General features: G+C 25.9%; 1 protein-coding gene across 1 annotated transcript in view; it reads right to left on the bottom strand.

Moving 5' to 3' along the window:
* The window catches only part of synr (sayonara), a 34753-nt gene continuing 16792 nt past the window's right edge, over positions 1 to 17961 (bottom strand). The window contains exons 7-13 of the mRNA XM_067287514.1: positions 15166 to 15364; positions 14805 to 14949; positions 13750 to 13863; positions 11812 to 11956; positions 2411 to 2496; positions 415 to 511; positions 1 to 342 (exon numbers count right to left, since the gene is read on the bottom strand). Coding sequence (XP_067143615.1) covers positions 164 to 342; positions 415 to 511; positions 2411 to 2496; positions 11812 to 11956; positions 13750 to 13863; positions 14805 to 14949; positions 15166 to 15364 — 965 coding nt within the window. The 3' untranslated portion in view covers positions 1 to 163. The remainder of the gene's footprint in view (positions 343 to 414; positions 512 to 2410; positions 2497 to 11811; positions 11957 to 13749; positions 13864 to 14804; positions 14950 to 15165; positions 15365 to 17961) is intronic.

Here is a 17961-nt window from a genome sequence, read left to right as displayed (position 1 = left end):
CGATAAACGAATTGTGATTTAAAAGCAAGTTACCTACAAACTTTGCTTCTCGTTGTTTCTGTTCTCAAAAATTATTTCCAATAAAAATCGTGATAATCGAAATGGTTAATATTCCTGAAATTTAATTATTAAAACTTAATTATATATTTTTTAAGAAACTCAATCAACGAGATTGCAAGGCTGCTGATTCTCTTTCATGCATTAATATTCGACTTCTTCGATTCCTTCTCACTTCTAATTTTTCTTGTAATCCTTGAACCATTCTAGCTTTATTTAACGTTTGAGCTTTCTTGAATTCTTCCATTTCTGCAGCATGACGTTTTCTCAATTCGTCAATTTTTCCTATGTAAAAAGTCTTATTATATAGTTTTATAAGTGGCATAATAACACAGAAGTAAAAATAAATAGTCTTACCAAAAATTTCCTCGTTACTAGGCATAGGAGCTAAATCTGAAATCGGTAAAGGAGTAGGCAATGTAGATAAACGAGGGTCCGTCGTTAAAAATCCTTTCTGTAAGTTAAATAAAGTGTATAGTTATTGTTAGAAAAATATATCGACATTATCACATATTATTAATAATATTTAATAATGATTGGAATGAATGCAGTTAATATTAAATATTACTAAGTATTTCTTTTGCGTAAAGATATATAGCTCGGTAAATAAACTAAACATATCGATTTAACTATAAGCGGATTTTTATTTACTGAGGATCGATTCTTAGAAAAGTAGCCATCAATATGTCTCATTCAAAAAACAAAAAAAAAAAACTTATTTTCTCGAAATTCCTAACTTCCATTGAAAATATCAATTTAATGTGTGTTCATTTACTTTCTTTGAAATACGCTTATTCTTTTATTCTGCTAAAGTTTACTACTTAATGCAATTATAATTAAATTGCTCATTTTTTAAAGATTGAGACGAGTTGCGAGTTCATATTAATTGGTCAAACTATCACAAATTATCAGCACAAATACGTTTTTTTATAAAGCTGTTTAGTATGATTTAATGCTCATTCCTCATTTAATATTACTTTCTTACGGTTCCTGTCGTCAGCGATTTAATGAAAAATAAAATAATCTTATAATATTTTTACATTTATAAGGACTGATTTTATATTAAATATTAATGCTTTTCATCTAAGCGAAATTAAAACTAATTAGCCTATACTTTATTTAGGAAAGCCGCCAATGACGTTCACAATTAAAATCCTAGTTATTTACGAGTATCCTAAAAATTAAAATATATATTATGTACTGTATGTATTTTAATGTTTATGATAACCGTATATAAATATATGCCTAATGATAATAACAATATCTCATAAAATCATTTAACTAAATTTATAAATGCGTTCTCAACAAATAAATAATAATAGATTTATTTTAAACAAATAGAATAAAACCCTTAAATTTGTTTCGAAGGTATGAAAACGTCTCTTTCCAACTCAAATCATAAATTTCTCATAGGCATTTATGTAATTTACTAAAATTTAAAACAATAGAAAGACTGGAAAATTCACTCCCACGTGTAAAAAAAACCTTAAATAGCCATCCAAAAGCAGTTCTAAGATTATGGTAACAATTTCCAGAGATTGGTAAAGTGTCAAAAGAATTGGGCATCATCATTCGAAGATTATTATAATTCGTGAATATCGCTATCTTGTATTAAGAGCAAGAAAACGTAGAAAGCATCACTCTGAATGATTTTCGAACATCTCAATGATTATTTCGATGCACCTATAGAAAAATGTTTTAGGATCCAAACTATCAAATTTTAGATATTCAAAATGTTCGATCTCATCCTAAATACTTTATATTATTAGACATATTATAATTATTCGGTTGAAATATAGAAAATTAATCATTATGAAAATTAATTTTTAAAAAATCTAATTCAGTTTTTGTTAAAACACAAATGATTGAGGGAGCTTGATGGAAAAATGCAGCATTCCTCTCAATTAACAAATTTAGATTTGTACATCGTCCATCCGTCTTATTAGAAACTTACACTGTTCAGTTGAATGTCCCTCAGACGGTACACCACTGTAATATAATGTTGTATATTTAAGTGTTGGTAAAATGAAACAGAAATCCTCCATTTGCTTGAAAAATTACTAATGTGTAACGCACCGTTTTCACGCCAAACACACTCGATTATTAATTCTACCTAGGATCAGTATTGCATTGTATAAAAATCTGTTCTACTTTATTAATTAATCCTGTGTAATTTTATGTCAAATCAGACAAAGTTATTTTCCTACCTGAAGTGAGTATAAACTATTATTGTAAATTATTATCCATTTTTTTGGATAATATCAGTTATATACATATAATTTTTCTGTCCTATTACTTCCAATTAAATCAGTAAACCTTTAAACTTAAAATTTTTATCATTGTATTCTCTTACCTTTGCACCTATTCGATCAGCTTCAAAAATCTGAGCAATCTGTTCGTCTGCAACAACATCGTCGGCTTCACTGTCTATGGCACTATCTAAATATAAATACAAAATTATGTTTAAATAAATTATTAAACATTTTACCATTATTTCTTGCTTAAAACTAGACTAAATGTTCATGCATGGTTTAATATAATAAAATAATCAATCAAAGAAGAGTAAATCAGTTTTTTTAATGCAAACAAACTAAGAAGGTGATTTTAAAATTGTAAATACTAATTTTAAAAATACCGATAATAATTAAAACTTCATCATTTATAAAAGAAATAACGAAACTAAGTTAGGTCAACATAATTATCGGTTGAGTTTTAGATGACAAAGTATAAAAGAATATAATGCAATTAAATAAAAACAAACAATTTAAATCTGCGTTAAAAGTCGTTTTAAAGTTTTAGATAAACGTAGTTATTAAAATTTTATTTCCAAATTATTTATTTGTTTATAATACAAATAATTATAATTAAAAACTACTCGATTTAAAATTCATCAAAATAAATATATGTAAGAATATATTAATTAATAATTATCTTTGATCTATCACCACAATAACTTAATTTAGCATAGTTCTAGAAAACGTGTGTGCATTTGTACTATTTATCAAAGAAATTTTCCTATTCCGTAAACTTCTAATTTATACATTAAACTGATGATAATTTTCGATGACGTTAAAAGTAAACGACAAAACTTGTCAGAAACCAATGGTAATATTACATAAAACAAAAAATACATACGTAATGTCCGGCTGATTAAAATAATATCACGAATTCTAATAAATTTATCTTAAAGAGGTTTTTAATGGCTTGAGACATTTTAAATTAATTATCAATATTACTTAAACAAATAGTAACATAGGAATCTTTCCCTTTACAAAGATTCCTTATTTTAAGGAAAATCTCGAAAATTAAAAACTTTAATAATTTTTCTTATAAAATCTCACAAGAAAATTGTTTATTTTTCTTTCAAACCACTCAAAAATAATAATATTCATAAATTATTCATATTATATAATAATAATCATAAATTTTAGGAAATTCTGCGACTGAATGATAGCTTACTTGTAACAAAACTTAATTTCTGTTAATATTGAATAGTCTGTTCTGCTGTTTCGTAAATAAAATAATTGGATATTTTATCGGGCTATTAAAGTTAAAAATTACTAAACAACTTGACAAAAAGCAGGCCGACAGACCGCCACCTCTTGTTAAATATAATCTCAACTTTAATGAATTTTAGATTATATTTAATAATACCCTGATAAAGGAATCCGGCTGTTCGTTTGATATTTCAAATAATTGTCGGATTAGTTGTATTTATTATAATAAATAAATACAACTAATTCGAACTGAATACCTGGAAAATTCATCATAAAAATATGAACATTTAGTCTACATTCGAATTCGAAGTGCTTAATAATATTCTTACGCTGAAGAGAAAGATCTATGAATTAACATAAAGAAATCGATAAAATTTAAACCGAATACACAGATTAACTATTTAAAAATAATAATAAAAAACACTTCATTAAAATATAGTAGAACTTGTTACTTAAGTCTTTGTTACAAACGAATTCTTATATAACAACTTTCTCGTATTCTCTTCTGTTAAAGAACTATTACTAAAAACAAAAATTTTGTATTTAACATTTCAATAATTCGGAAGTGTTATTTATTATAAAATTACTTCTCCATATTGATAAACTCATATTTTGGGACCTATAAATTCTCTGTTGTTCCTCTGTTTGTCTGTCTGTCCTTCTTTAATATGGAAATCAGTGTTATAAAGACGAAACTCAAGACCAGATTAACTATATACCGACTTTCGATTTGTACCAGACGTCATGTTATTTCAATTTTAAAATTTTCTCTTGAACGGAGTTAGATGACCGGCATTACTCTATTGTTAACAGTGCGATATACAGGGGCAAGACACTACTAAAATTGAGAGCATTGTGACGAAAAGTTGCAACCCAGGATTGTGACGATGTCACAATAAATAATTGCTCGTATTTTTATTAAATTTTGTTTTCTCGTTTAATTTTTTAAAATCCAGCAACGAGTTTATTTAACTTTTCCGGCAAAAATGTTTAAAACTGCTTGTAGCGCCATTTGTTATGATATTTTATTTAAAAGTAAAATTAATTATAATAAAACGGCAAAAAGCTCAACTTTGAGAGTAGCGATAAGTTTTACAAAAAAAAAAAAAAAAAAAATTGTAAATGCTAATAACAAGTAAAATATTCATTAGTTTCGACCCTGCCCGAGATATGACGCACGAACCCCTCTATCTTCTCATTTATCCACCTATAACCACCAAAATTTAATAGCATCAATCCCCTAATACACAAACCTCCTTGCAAAATTTCAGAAATTTACAACACAAGACGGGAGTTATTAACATTCAAAATGGATGAATAAAATCCTGTCCCCCATACACACTAACATTCAACTATGCGGAAAAACCCCCAATTTCTTTTTTTGTTTGTTTGTTTTTTCTTTGCATTTCTCGACATTTCTAGGTCCGAGTCCAAAAATAAATAAAAAAATCTGGGAAGGGTCAATTTTTGACCGATTGCCATACTTTCCCTCTGTTATATATAACAGAGGGAAAGTATAACTGAGTAGGGAAAAAAGTTACCAAATTTTAATAATTTTTATATTTTTTTATCTGCTGTAAAGATTATTATTGTTGAATATAACAATACTATTGTTAACATTAAATCTTTTTAACTATATTCAAATATTTGTACTTGTCCTTCTTGTTAACTTGAGAGCCATCTTACAAATTTAAGTTATCAATTTTTCATAAATAAAATATTTAATAAAACTAATTTACTTATCAATAATCTTTTCGTGTTTTTAATTTAAATAATAAGAAAAGTATTATTTTAGAATTTTATTTTCAGCATTTATGAAATGTAATTAAAAGTAAAGTCTAAAATCTTATGCTGATAAATAAAGGAAAATATTTTAGACCAAAAAACTTTAAAATCAAAATAAATGATTTTATAAGAAAGGCGCAAAACGTTCAGGTGTTTGCAATGATTATTTCTTTACTTATTTTTTAACATATTTTCGATAAATTTTTCAGCTATAAATTGATTTGAAAACAAACTTAATTTAATTCAGATGTTTAATAGTTTTATATTTTTATATAAATATAAGTATCAGTATATTTTTGTTTAAAGATGTGAATATTACATCGTTTATGGATGTACTGTACTTAGAGTGCCAACAGAAATATCATAACACATCTATATAACCTTTTTAACCTTGCATAGAAAAAGAAACGGGGCCGAAAACAATAGAAACGAAACACTGATACTCTTTATTCAAGAAAAGTGATTAAAAAAATGAAAATTTACGACCTAATTGTTTATTATCAGTAATCTAAGTTTTCAAAAATTTTATTGACAGGATTTAGATACCAAAAACCATTTTGCATAAATTTTAAATTCTACGAAAAATAGCTTGAAAACAAGCTATTTTTGGCTCTTTAAATATAAAAATCATTAACAATAGTTACATCAACTTCAAAGAGGCCACTAGTGCCTGCCTGGATAAAACCATCGAACAATAGATCCGTTTCCCGGTTTCTTGCCACTGGGAATTCTCCGGGTTTCTTCATGTGTCTAATTCTTAAATAGAGGTCAGTTTTCCATAGAAATTTCTCCCGAGAGAAACTCTCCCTAGGCAGATCGCCATGTGTTGAATTTCTATATTCAATCCATACATCCGTGCAACTTTAAAGAAAAGGTTTAGTGAAATGCACAGCAATCATAATATAATAAAATAAAACTATAAAATGATAAAACTTTAAAACCATAATAACAAAACTATAAAAACAGGTTATCAAAAAATAAGACCCATCAATAGCTATCATCAAAACTATTTACTGTTATCAAACAGAAGTTTCCAATAAATTAAACTAGACTGGCAAAGAAATAAAATATTGCAACAAAGAATATCTGCAAATTACTAAAAATCCAGTAACGAGTTGCATAACTTTTCTTCTTCAACGAGAAAGTTTGCAAAATACTCTTTTGTCGGACTTCTTTCTCTAAAAGTTATGTTGCTCCAGCCTTAGTCTCTCTTCGTATAACATTTTCAAGTACAAAATCTAAATTTACCAGATGCATATTTTTATTAATTCCTTTCTTTTTTTTTTGTTAATAATTATTTAAAATGAAATTGTGTGTGGCGCCATCCGTTATGAGATTTTATTAAAAATAAATTATATGTTATTAATTATTATAAAAAGGCAAAAGGCTTAATTTTGAGGGTGAAGATGGGTTATTAAAAATATTGTGACTTCCAATAATGAGTAAAATTTTCATAAGTCCGACCCTACTCGAGATATGACATGTATCTCCCTACCCCTTCATCCATAACTACCAAATTTTAATAGCATCAATGTCAAATTTCGGTTTTTAATCATTGCCCCATCCCGAGATATTAAACGAAATAGTAATGATTTTAACAGAATTTTACAGTTGTTATTCATTTTTAAAGTCAATAAAATATAATGATTATAAAGAAATTTTAGTATATTATAAAAAAGAGCTAAATACTTTGAAATAATTTAATGAAAAATATGAATACTGCTATCTGGAATTGCCGTAATATAAAAATTTGAAACCGATCATATACAGCCTTTGTATGATGATGCTATTCGTTATAGAAATAAAATATATTAATTGTAAAACTTGCAATGAAATTTCTGAGATATAAGAAATAAAAATTATGTTTATTTTAAGATCTCAAAGGACAAGCTATTTTATTGCGATTCCCCTGACTTAATATTTTAAGCAATTTCCTTGGGCTAAATCATTATCAAAATGATATAATTAAACAAAATTCAAGTACACGTACGCAATACTCATTACTTTGCTATAACAAAAATGCAAACTATACAGAATTCTCTTAAACATATTTTAAAACACAAAAGGTACCTCTATTTTCAGAAAATAATTCCGTTTTAGCGTAAAATAGCCCCCTGTGGCCTTCTTTAATCTGTTAATATATTGTCTCGGAAGATTCTTAAATTCACCCGAATACTAAAATTTTGGGGTGATATCCAGATAATTAAAACTGATTTCTTTTCTTTTTACTTCCGACAGAGCAGAATGAATAATAACACAAAAACTGATTTTCAGGTGTTATTTTACGATGACTCAAGCCATTTTAAAAGTTTTCTGTGTTATTAGCCCTTCAAAAAATACATTTTTCTCTCAAATTCTGCAATCTGTAACGGTTCGAGCAAAAAACAAATTTTTTAACTTGATTTTTTCAAACAATTAAAAAGATATGAAATAAACTTGGTACAACCAAATTACAATCTAATTCGAAGATACAAGTTTTGAATTTTTAGCAAGATTCCAACATATAATCTATAAAATGAGTCTTGATTTTACTCATTACGATGGGTTTAATTTGCAATTGGATCAACCAATTGCAGTTTAGGGAAAGAAAGAAAGTTACACTTCCGACATTTTCCTTCTTTCAATTTTATCAATAATATCCCTGATCGATTCAAATCGGAATTTCTTGCTGCGTAAAAGGGTGTTTTATAAACAATTCGGCAAATCTTTCGTATTTGCAAGGACGTTACAATCTTTAATTCCCTTTCTGAGATTAAATAATTTGCCCTTTGATGTAATATCATAGATATAATATAATGTTTCTTATTGTAAACATATCAGGAAGCACGATATCTTCAGAAATGGCACAATCGTTGACATTATGGATGATTATCTCACGTTTTAAATTGATTGACGTCGCAGAGAACGTCAGGTAGACTAACATACAGAATATAAAAATTCTATCATACAAAATATGAAATGCTTATAAATAGACTTTTAAATATAAATCAAAATATAAATTAACACTTTTCAAGAATATTTGTGCTTTTTTCTTCAAAGTATTTTGAATCGTTCAAGCCGTTCAAAACAAGTACTGTATTGGAAATTATGACGATATAAATTAATATGATTCTAAAATACATTAATTTAAACTGGAATTTCTGAATTGTATTATTATTAATAATTATTTACTAAATTAAAATTTTAAGATAACCAGAAGGATATATAAGCTTAATAGCTTATCAATATTTTCTTAAAAAGTATTTTCCTAAAAGATTTTTAATATGTAAAATAAGCTAAGATATAGAAAATAATGCAAATACAGGTCAATGCATGCTGCAGAAATATACATTATAGGCTTATATACATATATATATATATATATATGCATATAACTTTAATAATAATGGCTAAAACAAAGTAATTAATTATTTTTCCTGATATTTCACATTGGCGTAAAAGTTTTAGCATAAAGTTAGCATAACTGTATGCTAAAACTATTTATAACTAAAAAAAAATTGTCTTCGCTGTTTTCAACAAATACAGTAGTGAACCGAAAATCGGAATCAATTGGGGACTGGGGTTGTTCAGATTAGGGATTTGTTCCGATTACCCATTATGTACGAATAAATATATTAACCTGTCCGATGTTCAAATTTTTCTCCGTTGCGTGTCGCTTCGTGTTGAATTTTTCTCCGTTGCGTGTCGCTTCGTGTTGAATTTTCGTCGATTTTAAGCCTAACGAAAATTTTTATAATAATAATCGAGGCTATCGTATCGTTAAAAATTATTTCTGCATTTTGTACACAAAATAAATATATTGAAGAATATAAAAGCATGAAAATTATACTTTAGAAGTATATTTAGTATCAAAAACGTTCGATTCAGCACGACACAGTCCCACTGAAAATCGTGCCGATTACCGGCGATTCCGATTACCGGGGTTCCGATTTACGAGTCTCTACTGTAATTTAAAATGAATAATTTAAAATTGAGCACTCAATTTTAAATTATTCATGGAACGAGTATTCACTGTGGACACAATGTTCTAGTTTACCGAATACTAGTTATAAAATTTAGAGTTAAATCGATTAATATTAAAATTAACTTTAAGTAGTTGTTTTTCTTATTAAGCCTTGACCTATCTACCCTGTTATTCTTTTCGAATTTACTTTTCATCATAACAAATTTATATATTGTTAACTGAAAAGCGTGAAATTAACTTCGAATAAAAGTTTACTTTTATGAAATATCTTGTATAGAAAAAAAAAATACTGAAAAAATCAGAATAAAAATGGAAATAATTCAATTTATTCGAACTTTTTATCAAACTTAATATGAGACTAAAGAAATTTTAAAATATATTTAAAAACACAAAAATTTATTTTACCACATATTTTTGAGCTGAAATTTGAAAAAAATTGTAAACCTATATATTCCCACTGTCGTCCCTCCGTCCGCCTATCATTCCTTAATCTCGAGAAAGGAATTAGATAGATGAAAGACGAAACCAGATATGGAAACCTTAGAGGTTGAAGGCCCCGATTAACTATATACTAACTTCCGGTGCAAGCAGGAAGTTACGTCATTTCACTTTAAATCTTTTCCCCTGAAAGCAGTTAATAGATGACCGCACGACTCTATCGCTGAAGGAAAGTGTGATGTACAGGGGCTAGACACTACTAATTTGAGATGGAGATTTATTTAATATTTCAAGATTTTTAGTTATAATATACACTAATTAATATAATTTTAAATAACTAACTAGCAAAATTATTCGAAATATGATAAATTAAAATAACACTACGCAATTTTTTTTTTACTAAAATCCATTTAATTTTAATTATTTTCTTTGAAGGATAGCGATAAGTTTATTCGCTATTTTCTCTGCTCACCACAAACGTTTTCACAACAGTACTACTTATTGATTTTTATTGATATTAACAGAATATTTCTTTTTTTATTTTCTCTCACGAAAAGCGTATTAAAGCAAGCCTATTTGTTTCCTTGGTTACCTTTAGTGACATCATGTATACAAAGACACGCACAATAACTTCTTAAGACATTATTTAATTAGAAAAAAAAATCGTTTTTCGCTGTTTTCAACAGAATGTTCATTTTTTAAAAAATTTAAAATAGAGCAAATTATAAAAATAAATGTTATTATGTTAATTTTTGACGATTTTTAAGTCTTTAAATGAGTGCTATTTTAATAGTCTATATTTTCCCTAATTATAATAATAGTATATAATTAAGATTTGTGCATACCATATGGAAATTTTTAAATTTTAGTAAGTTTTATAAAAGTATTATAAGTATAAATTTTCAAATATATAAATACTGTTAAGCATTTCAAATGATTAAAACCTGAATTTGTATGAATAAAAATTATTTACTCATCATTAACTCACTTAATGATATTTTTTAAAAGAACGGTATGAACTCTTATTTAGAACATTATGTTAAAAAATTAATTAATTTACAACGATAAAAATGTATTAAACACATTCAATTAAAATTAAAATAATAATATAAATTTTAAATAAAAATATTTTGCAAATTAACAATTAATTATACATTTCTAAACATTTTCTATCTTTTAAAAAATTTTCATCACTAAAATTACTCAAACTTTATCACATTATTTCATTTTTCGTTTAAAAATTTAACCATTACTAAAGCATTAAAGCATTATTTAGGCATTAAAAAAACGATACTATTAAAAAATTTTATTGGGCGGTACATATAATTTTACAAGCTACACACGAAACGCTAAAACTTCGTGATTGTACAATAAACACATGCATTTTAAAACATGTTTTTAATAAAAAAAAAAATGCTTAATACAACCAATATAAATTTTATAAAGTATAATTATAGTTTATTTATTATTAATACTTATATTCTGCTTATTTATTAATATTTAAGTTGCGTACATATAATTTTTTTCCATTAACATTATAATAACTATTACATTTTAAGAACCGAAACCTTCCCTTACAAAAACAGAACGTAAATTTTGTGAAAGAAATCAATTCATGAAAATATAAATAGCATAAAATTAAAGTAGTAAAGCAAACTAATTGTGAATACTTCCTGATTTTAGTCTCTTTTATAACATTATTATTTTTAAATAATATTGTTTCAATATTTTATTTTACGTTCGATGATTAAATTGCTGAAAAATATTATCAATTTATTTGTGGTTCAATCTTTTATCCAACAAATTATATAACGTATAATAATTTGAGCGAATTGCTTTATATGAAATCTTTTTTCCTATTCAAATTTCAATATTATTATTTTTTTTATATAAACTCTGTTATGTAAGCGAGATCAATGAAAATACTATCGAATTCTGTTTAGAAAGAGATTAACTACAACGGCTCGTTAGCGAGTGGTACAACTCAAATATAATCAACGAGTTAAAAACCAGTTTGTTTATCTCTAAAATATTATGTGCCATTCATAAATAAATTTATAATTAACTTACCTGTGTCAAATTCTACATCTTTTCCCGTTATTTCTTTAACTTTCATTCTTATTAAATTAATCCTTTCTCTTCGTAACTGGACGGATTTGTTTTTGCAATCTTCACTTACTTCGGCTAAGTCTTTAGATATTGTAGTATCCAATACCTGGCAATCACAGTTAAATGTCTCATCATTTGGCAAATTATGACATCTACAAGTTGTATAAATATCTGGAGTCTCGGGTTCTGAATCCGATACAGCAGCACAATTACCCATTAGGCAGAATAGCCTTAATTAATATTTTTCTAAACCTAGGAATAACTTTTCGGTAAAATATATTCATGATAGAATCATGAAAATAATTCACACTTCAAATAAATATAAATAATTTCGCGAAATCACAACATCGTTGTAGAGAAGCAGAGCGACTACTGAAATTCGATATTTGAAACAATTGTGTTAGTGTAATTCACGTTTTTGCCACAGCTAGCGTTCCTGTCGTTTCGATTTTATTCAGATTATTTTTAATAATTCATGTGTTAAATATAAACAAAATCACGCTGTTTAATTACGGTTAAAGTATTATCATCATAATTAATGTTAATAATATAATGATAACTGTATAACAATATAATGATAACTTTTAGTATTTTTTCAATTAATTTATTAAATTCAATATACTTTTTTTCAAATTTTAATAAATCAAAATTTAATATATTTGAATGATAATAAACTTTTAATATTAAAGTACTTTTTAATACTTTATCTATATTTTTAAATTTAGTTTTAAAATTTAAAATTTTATTGTTTATTTTACCATTTTTTCAGTTAAAATCATTTGTGCAGTGTGTAAAATTTTTAAACACTGCGTTTTAATTATTTATAGATTTATGCCTATATTATTAATAATGAATTACAGCTGATGCCATCAATTCTCTCAATAATAAACTTTATTTCAACCTGAATAAAACGGACACAATTTCCAAATAATTTCTAGTGTTTTGTGTAGTAATATCAGGCAGTATGAAAGCTTACTATCAGATATTTGTAATACGTAATATTAATTATGCAAAATATATTCTAAGAAATTATCATATTTTCATTTTTTTTAGATGATAAAAAGTTTTCTAACTATAATAAATCTTATTAATATACTGCATCTCGTTTTTAAATTTCATAAACACTAATAACTTGAGATGGACGAATATTATCTGCAAATACCCGAATAGGCCTATTCGCATATTCAAGATTTCGAATCTTATTAATTATAATTTTAATCAATTTATAATTTAATTAATTTCTACTTCATTAGAAATTTTATTAATTTTTGTGTCTCGTCGTTAAATTATCTGCAGTTAGTGAAAATGAAAACTATTCTTTGTTGCTCCATTGTAGTTGACTAAAAAATATCTTTAAAAAACGCTACTTTAAAGCTCAAAGTCAGTATAAAAAATTTCGAAAATTTAAAAATAAAAAGTTTATTTTCTTAAAATCTAACATTTTTTTTTTTTTTACTCTATCGATTTATTAATATATAGAAATAAATAAAAGTTTAAATATAAATATTAGTATTAATATTTATTAGGTTTATAAGTTCTAAATAACACTACATATTTGAAAATTATTAACTAAGTTATATAAGGTAATTAAATTCAGTATTCAAAATATTCGAATGTTCGAAATCTAGTTAATATTCGAATTCGAAAAAAGTTATATTCGCCCATCTCTAGAAATCTTCAGCTGTTTATAAGTTTTTAACAAACAATGCATTTATTAACAATTCCATTCATTTTTCTGTTAATGATTAAAAAGCATAGTTTATTAAATCACGAATGGTGTTTATAATGATTTAAGTAAATATTCAGTTACTGTTTTAAATTTACGGAAAAAAACAAAATTTAAATAAACAAACATTGAATTAATTTTTAAAATCTTGAAAACAACAATTAAAATTTTACCTGTTCGAACCACTGCTTCAATGCTCCAGCTCTTCTATACGTTCTATTGTAAAAATCAAACGCGTGTTTATGTCTTTCTGGTATTTGCATGTCAGTGAAAATGTACGTAATTGCCTTCAAAAAATAAATATTTTTCCAGTAAGTCAGATATGTAAATAATAATTAAATAATACGTTAGAAAAAACAAAACCATTAACTTATTTTATCTCGATTTTACGTTAGAATCATTACTCGAATAATCTAAATATTAACACAGAACTTTATCATTCGCCTTTCATTTAGAAGCACGCATACATTTTTAAACTAGGTTTTATTAGTATAATAATAGATTAACGTGATGAACGAGTATATCATAAATTATCGCCGTTTATACTTGGCACATTGAAAAAAATGATATTGTATCTCTCTATAAATCAATTATCTTCATACAAGAATTAAAAATCACTAACTTCAATCGTCCTAGCTCTTACGAATATATTTAATTGTTCATTTTAAAATTAATAACTATGAATATTTAAAAATATGGCATTATATTGTAATATATAAAATTATAATATTATATTTATTTATATACACCTTTTATGGTTTTATGATTTTTTATCACCTTCAGTGATAAAAAATCGTATTGTGTAATTAGCAATTCGATTTCTTTCTATTATTAAATTAAGTGTTTCCATTTTAGGTTTAATTAGAACCTATATCTATTTATCGATCAATATAAAACATTAGTAAAAATCACAAAGTCAATAATCAATATTTTGTTTCATATTGGTTTTCAGATTGAAGTTATAACGAAAAACTTCTACAGAGCATTGATTTTTTTCTTTTATATTTGATGAACTTGTATTCTTTTATAAAAGCAATATAATTTATTGTTTAAAACTATTTATTTATTTATTTTAAAACAGAAATAAATTTAGACTATCTTATTAATGAATTATCATTTGCACGTATCATAATCTGTTTCTTGATAGAAGTATAAATTTTCTTGTTATTATTTATATGTTATACGTTCATTTCTTATCAAAATAGAGTAAAAATTCTGTACTACTGACCTTATTTAAATTTTCTAATTCTTCGGGAGCACAATACGGAAAACTAACATTTGGTAAGCATCTTTGTGCTCCCTGTATATTCTGAGTAGCAGCCAATAAATAATTTCTAACTTCTGCGGCTTCATAATATCTCCGTTCGTGATCGCTTTACAAGAAAAATCATTATTAATCTAAAATTTAAGTTTTTAAAACACTTACTCAATAAACTTTTAAAACGTTTTTTATTACTTCAAACTAACATCTTTTAATCAATCATTTCAATTTTTACAATAAAACTTTCGTTATTTAATAAAAAGGCTAAGCGAAATCTTAACTTTAAAAAATATATATTATAAATTTATATTCAGAACTCTGGTTATACCTTAAGTCGATATCTAACAAATCTTTCCATTTTTTCAATGCGTATCCCAATTGAGCACAGCCTTGTTTCACCATAACATGACCTTGTTTCCATTTAAAATACGCTTGATCGATGTGCTGTTTTCTTTCCTTCAATAAATCTACTTCTTTTTCCAATCTGTTTTCTAAATCACTTCCATATGAACCTCCAAAAATACTATCTACACGCAATAATAAAAAAATAATATCATTATAGTTCTAAAATTCGATAAATAAGTATTGGCTAATTATTATTTCTTTGTCATAGCTTTGCGATTTTTTAATTTACAATTGTTTCGCTGTGAATTTTATTATTAAAAATATACTATATTCAACATACGGTATGTGAAGTTTCAGCAGAACATACTGATATAGACGAATGAAAAATTAATTATAACTGCTTACAGAAGAAAGCACTTTACTGAAATGTTAAGAGTCACAAGTTAAAAAATAAATAATAATAATAATAAACAAAACACATCTCACATAATCAGGAAACTCTTAAACAAACATAGCACGAAGAGTTCATAAGCATATTAATATCTTGTTCTGTTCCTGTAGTTATGCCTTAACTTGTCCGGCAAAGCCCTAGGCATAAATATACAGAGGATCCGTATATAAAAATCACCGAAAACTTATCGCTGGTGCCTGATAAACGGGCTGGCCACGTGAAATTTTCCGTTTTCCTCAAGTATCTAACACCAAAATAAGGAAATTTGTGGTAGAAAGTCTTTTTGGGAGGTGCCTTTCCTATGGCAGATTGTCCAGATATTGCGTTGTTGCTTTTTCCTATCAAAGAAACAATTATACTTCCTCTTTTCGGAACATCGATGAATTCCGTTTCTATGAATAAATATCGAGAATTTAAAAAATATTTTATTACTTTATTTCAACTGGAGTCATTAAAATATGAAATTGATAACTTGTCATTATTAACTGTTAGAGAAACTAGCCATTTCGCTAAAGTAGCTAGTTTCTCTAATCCTCAGCAAGTTTAGGATATCTGAGAATATAGCTGATTTTTGGATCTTTCAATGTATCTCTCCATTCTGAAAGTAAAACCTGAAGGCGATGAACAGTTTTTTCAACGGCTGCCTATAAATTTATCTTTTATGATGAAAGAAACTATCACGTGCAGTGTGATAGTTTCTTTCAATTGTAACATGTCCTCGATAAACCAAGCGTTTTAAGTTCACATATAAAACTGCTTATTTTGTTGTTTGCAGTGCGTAGAGTTAGTGTGATAATAGTGAGTTTTGCAACCACTTTCTTTTTGTTCTTTTTTTTTTTTGTATAGAACTATCTTCTGCTTGTCGTAAAATGTCATCACATCAGATTTGGTTGCATTTCCCTGATAAATATTCTCTCTACAAGCGTTGAACAGGAGTACTTTAATTACGATCTTTCGGTATCTAAAAATATAACAGTAAATTTCTTCGTTTAACTTTCTAAAACTTTAAAAACTAACCGTAATTTTAAACTCTCCCATTTTCATTGAAACTCTAAAATGAAGGGAAAAAAACAGATTTTAAAAAGTTCTTTAATGTTCTAAATTAAAATATAAGAAACTGCTTAACCATCTAATCATTATTGATATTATATTTCATAATCAAATAATAAAATATGAAAGAAAGTTAAACCAAGTAAGAGGCACTAACGAATGAAATAAACTGTTAGTTATTACTGGTAAAGTAATATTAACTACCGAATTGTTGATAATTCATTTGACAATTTGTTGGATACTAAAATTTAAAGAGAGTAATACAATATTGTGTCGCTTCCCATCAAAAATCATTATGATTAAAATCAAATAAATATATGATTGCTAACTTTTTATCACAAAAGAAATCGGAATTAAATTTTTTGACAGATAATTATTAGAAATTTTAATTAGAAAATAAGAGTGAAAGTAATAATTTCATGTAAATTAATTAAATAATTTTAATTACTAAATGTTAATATATAATTTTTTAAATATAAAAAGCAATTATTTATTGTGACACCGTCACAATGCCGGGATGCAATTTTTAATAATATTTTTAATTTATTTAATTTAAAGTATATGCTCTCCACCTCAAATGAGTAATGACTGCCCCCGTACATCATATGTTTCCTTTAACTATACAGTCTATCTATCTAACATCTTTAGGGAGAAAATGTTTGAATTAAAGTAACGTAACTTCCGATTTGCATTGGAACTTCGTACGTATATAGTTAATCGGGGCCTCTTGCCCCTGGTTTCCATATCTGGTCTGTATTTTATCTAACTCCGTTCTCGAGATTAATGAAAAACAGTCGGACGGACGAGCGGATGGACTATAGTAAGAATTTACAGGTCTATCATTTTTTCAAATTGCAGCCCAAATATCTGTTTCAAAATCAATATTTTTATGTTTTCAAGTTGAAGTAAAAAGTGATAATTGAAGTAAAAATCTGTAGTATTATTTAATTTATATCTTTAGTTTTGAATTTTCTATTTATATACTTTATATATACTATAAATACTATATATACTTTATTTAAATTGTTCATTTTTTTTATTTTTATGTTTAATGTATAAAATTTATCTTAATTACTGTAAATAAGCTAGACTACGCTATTACTTTCAAACATGCTATTTTTAGTATTTCATATTAATGTAGTCATTTTGAACACAGTATTATAGAATTAGATAAACTTAAAACTCTGCAAAAATAAATACATCCGTAGAATTAAATATTATATAAGTTATAATTCTGGGAATCCCATTCGTAAAAGTAAAACAAAATGAATTCTTAAG

This window comes from Centruroides vittatus, unplaced genomic scaffold (genome assembly GCF_030686945.1).
Source record: "Centruroides vittatus isolate TY-2023 unplaced genomic scaffold, ASM3068694v2 scaffold_520, whole genome shotgun sequence".
NCBI lineage: Eukaryota > Metazoa > Arthropoda > Arachnida > Scorpiones > Buthidae > Centruroides > Centruroides vittatus.
The sequence above is the reverse complement of the archived record's forward strand: the minus strand, read 5'-3'. Positions and strand labels throughout refer to the sequence as shown.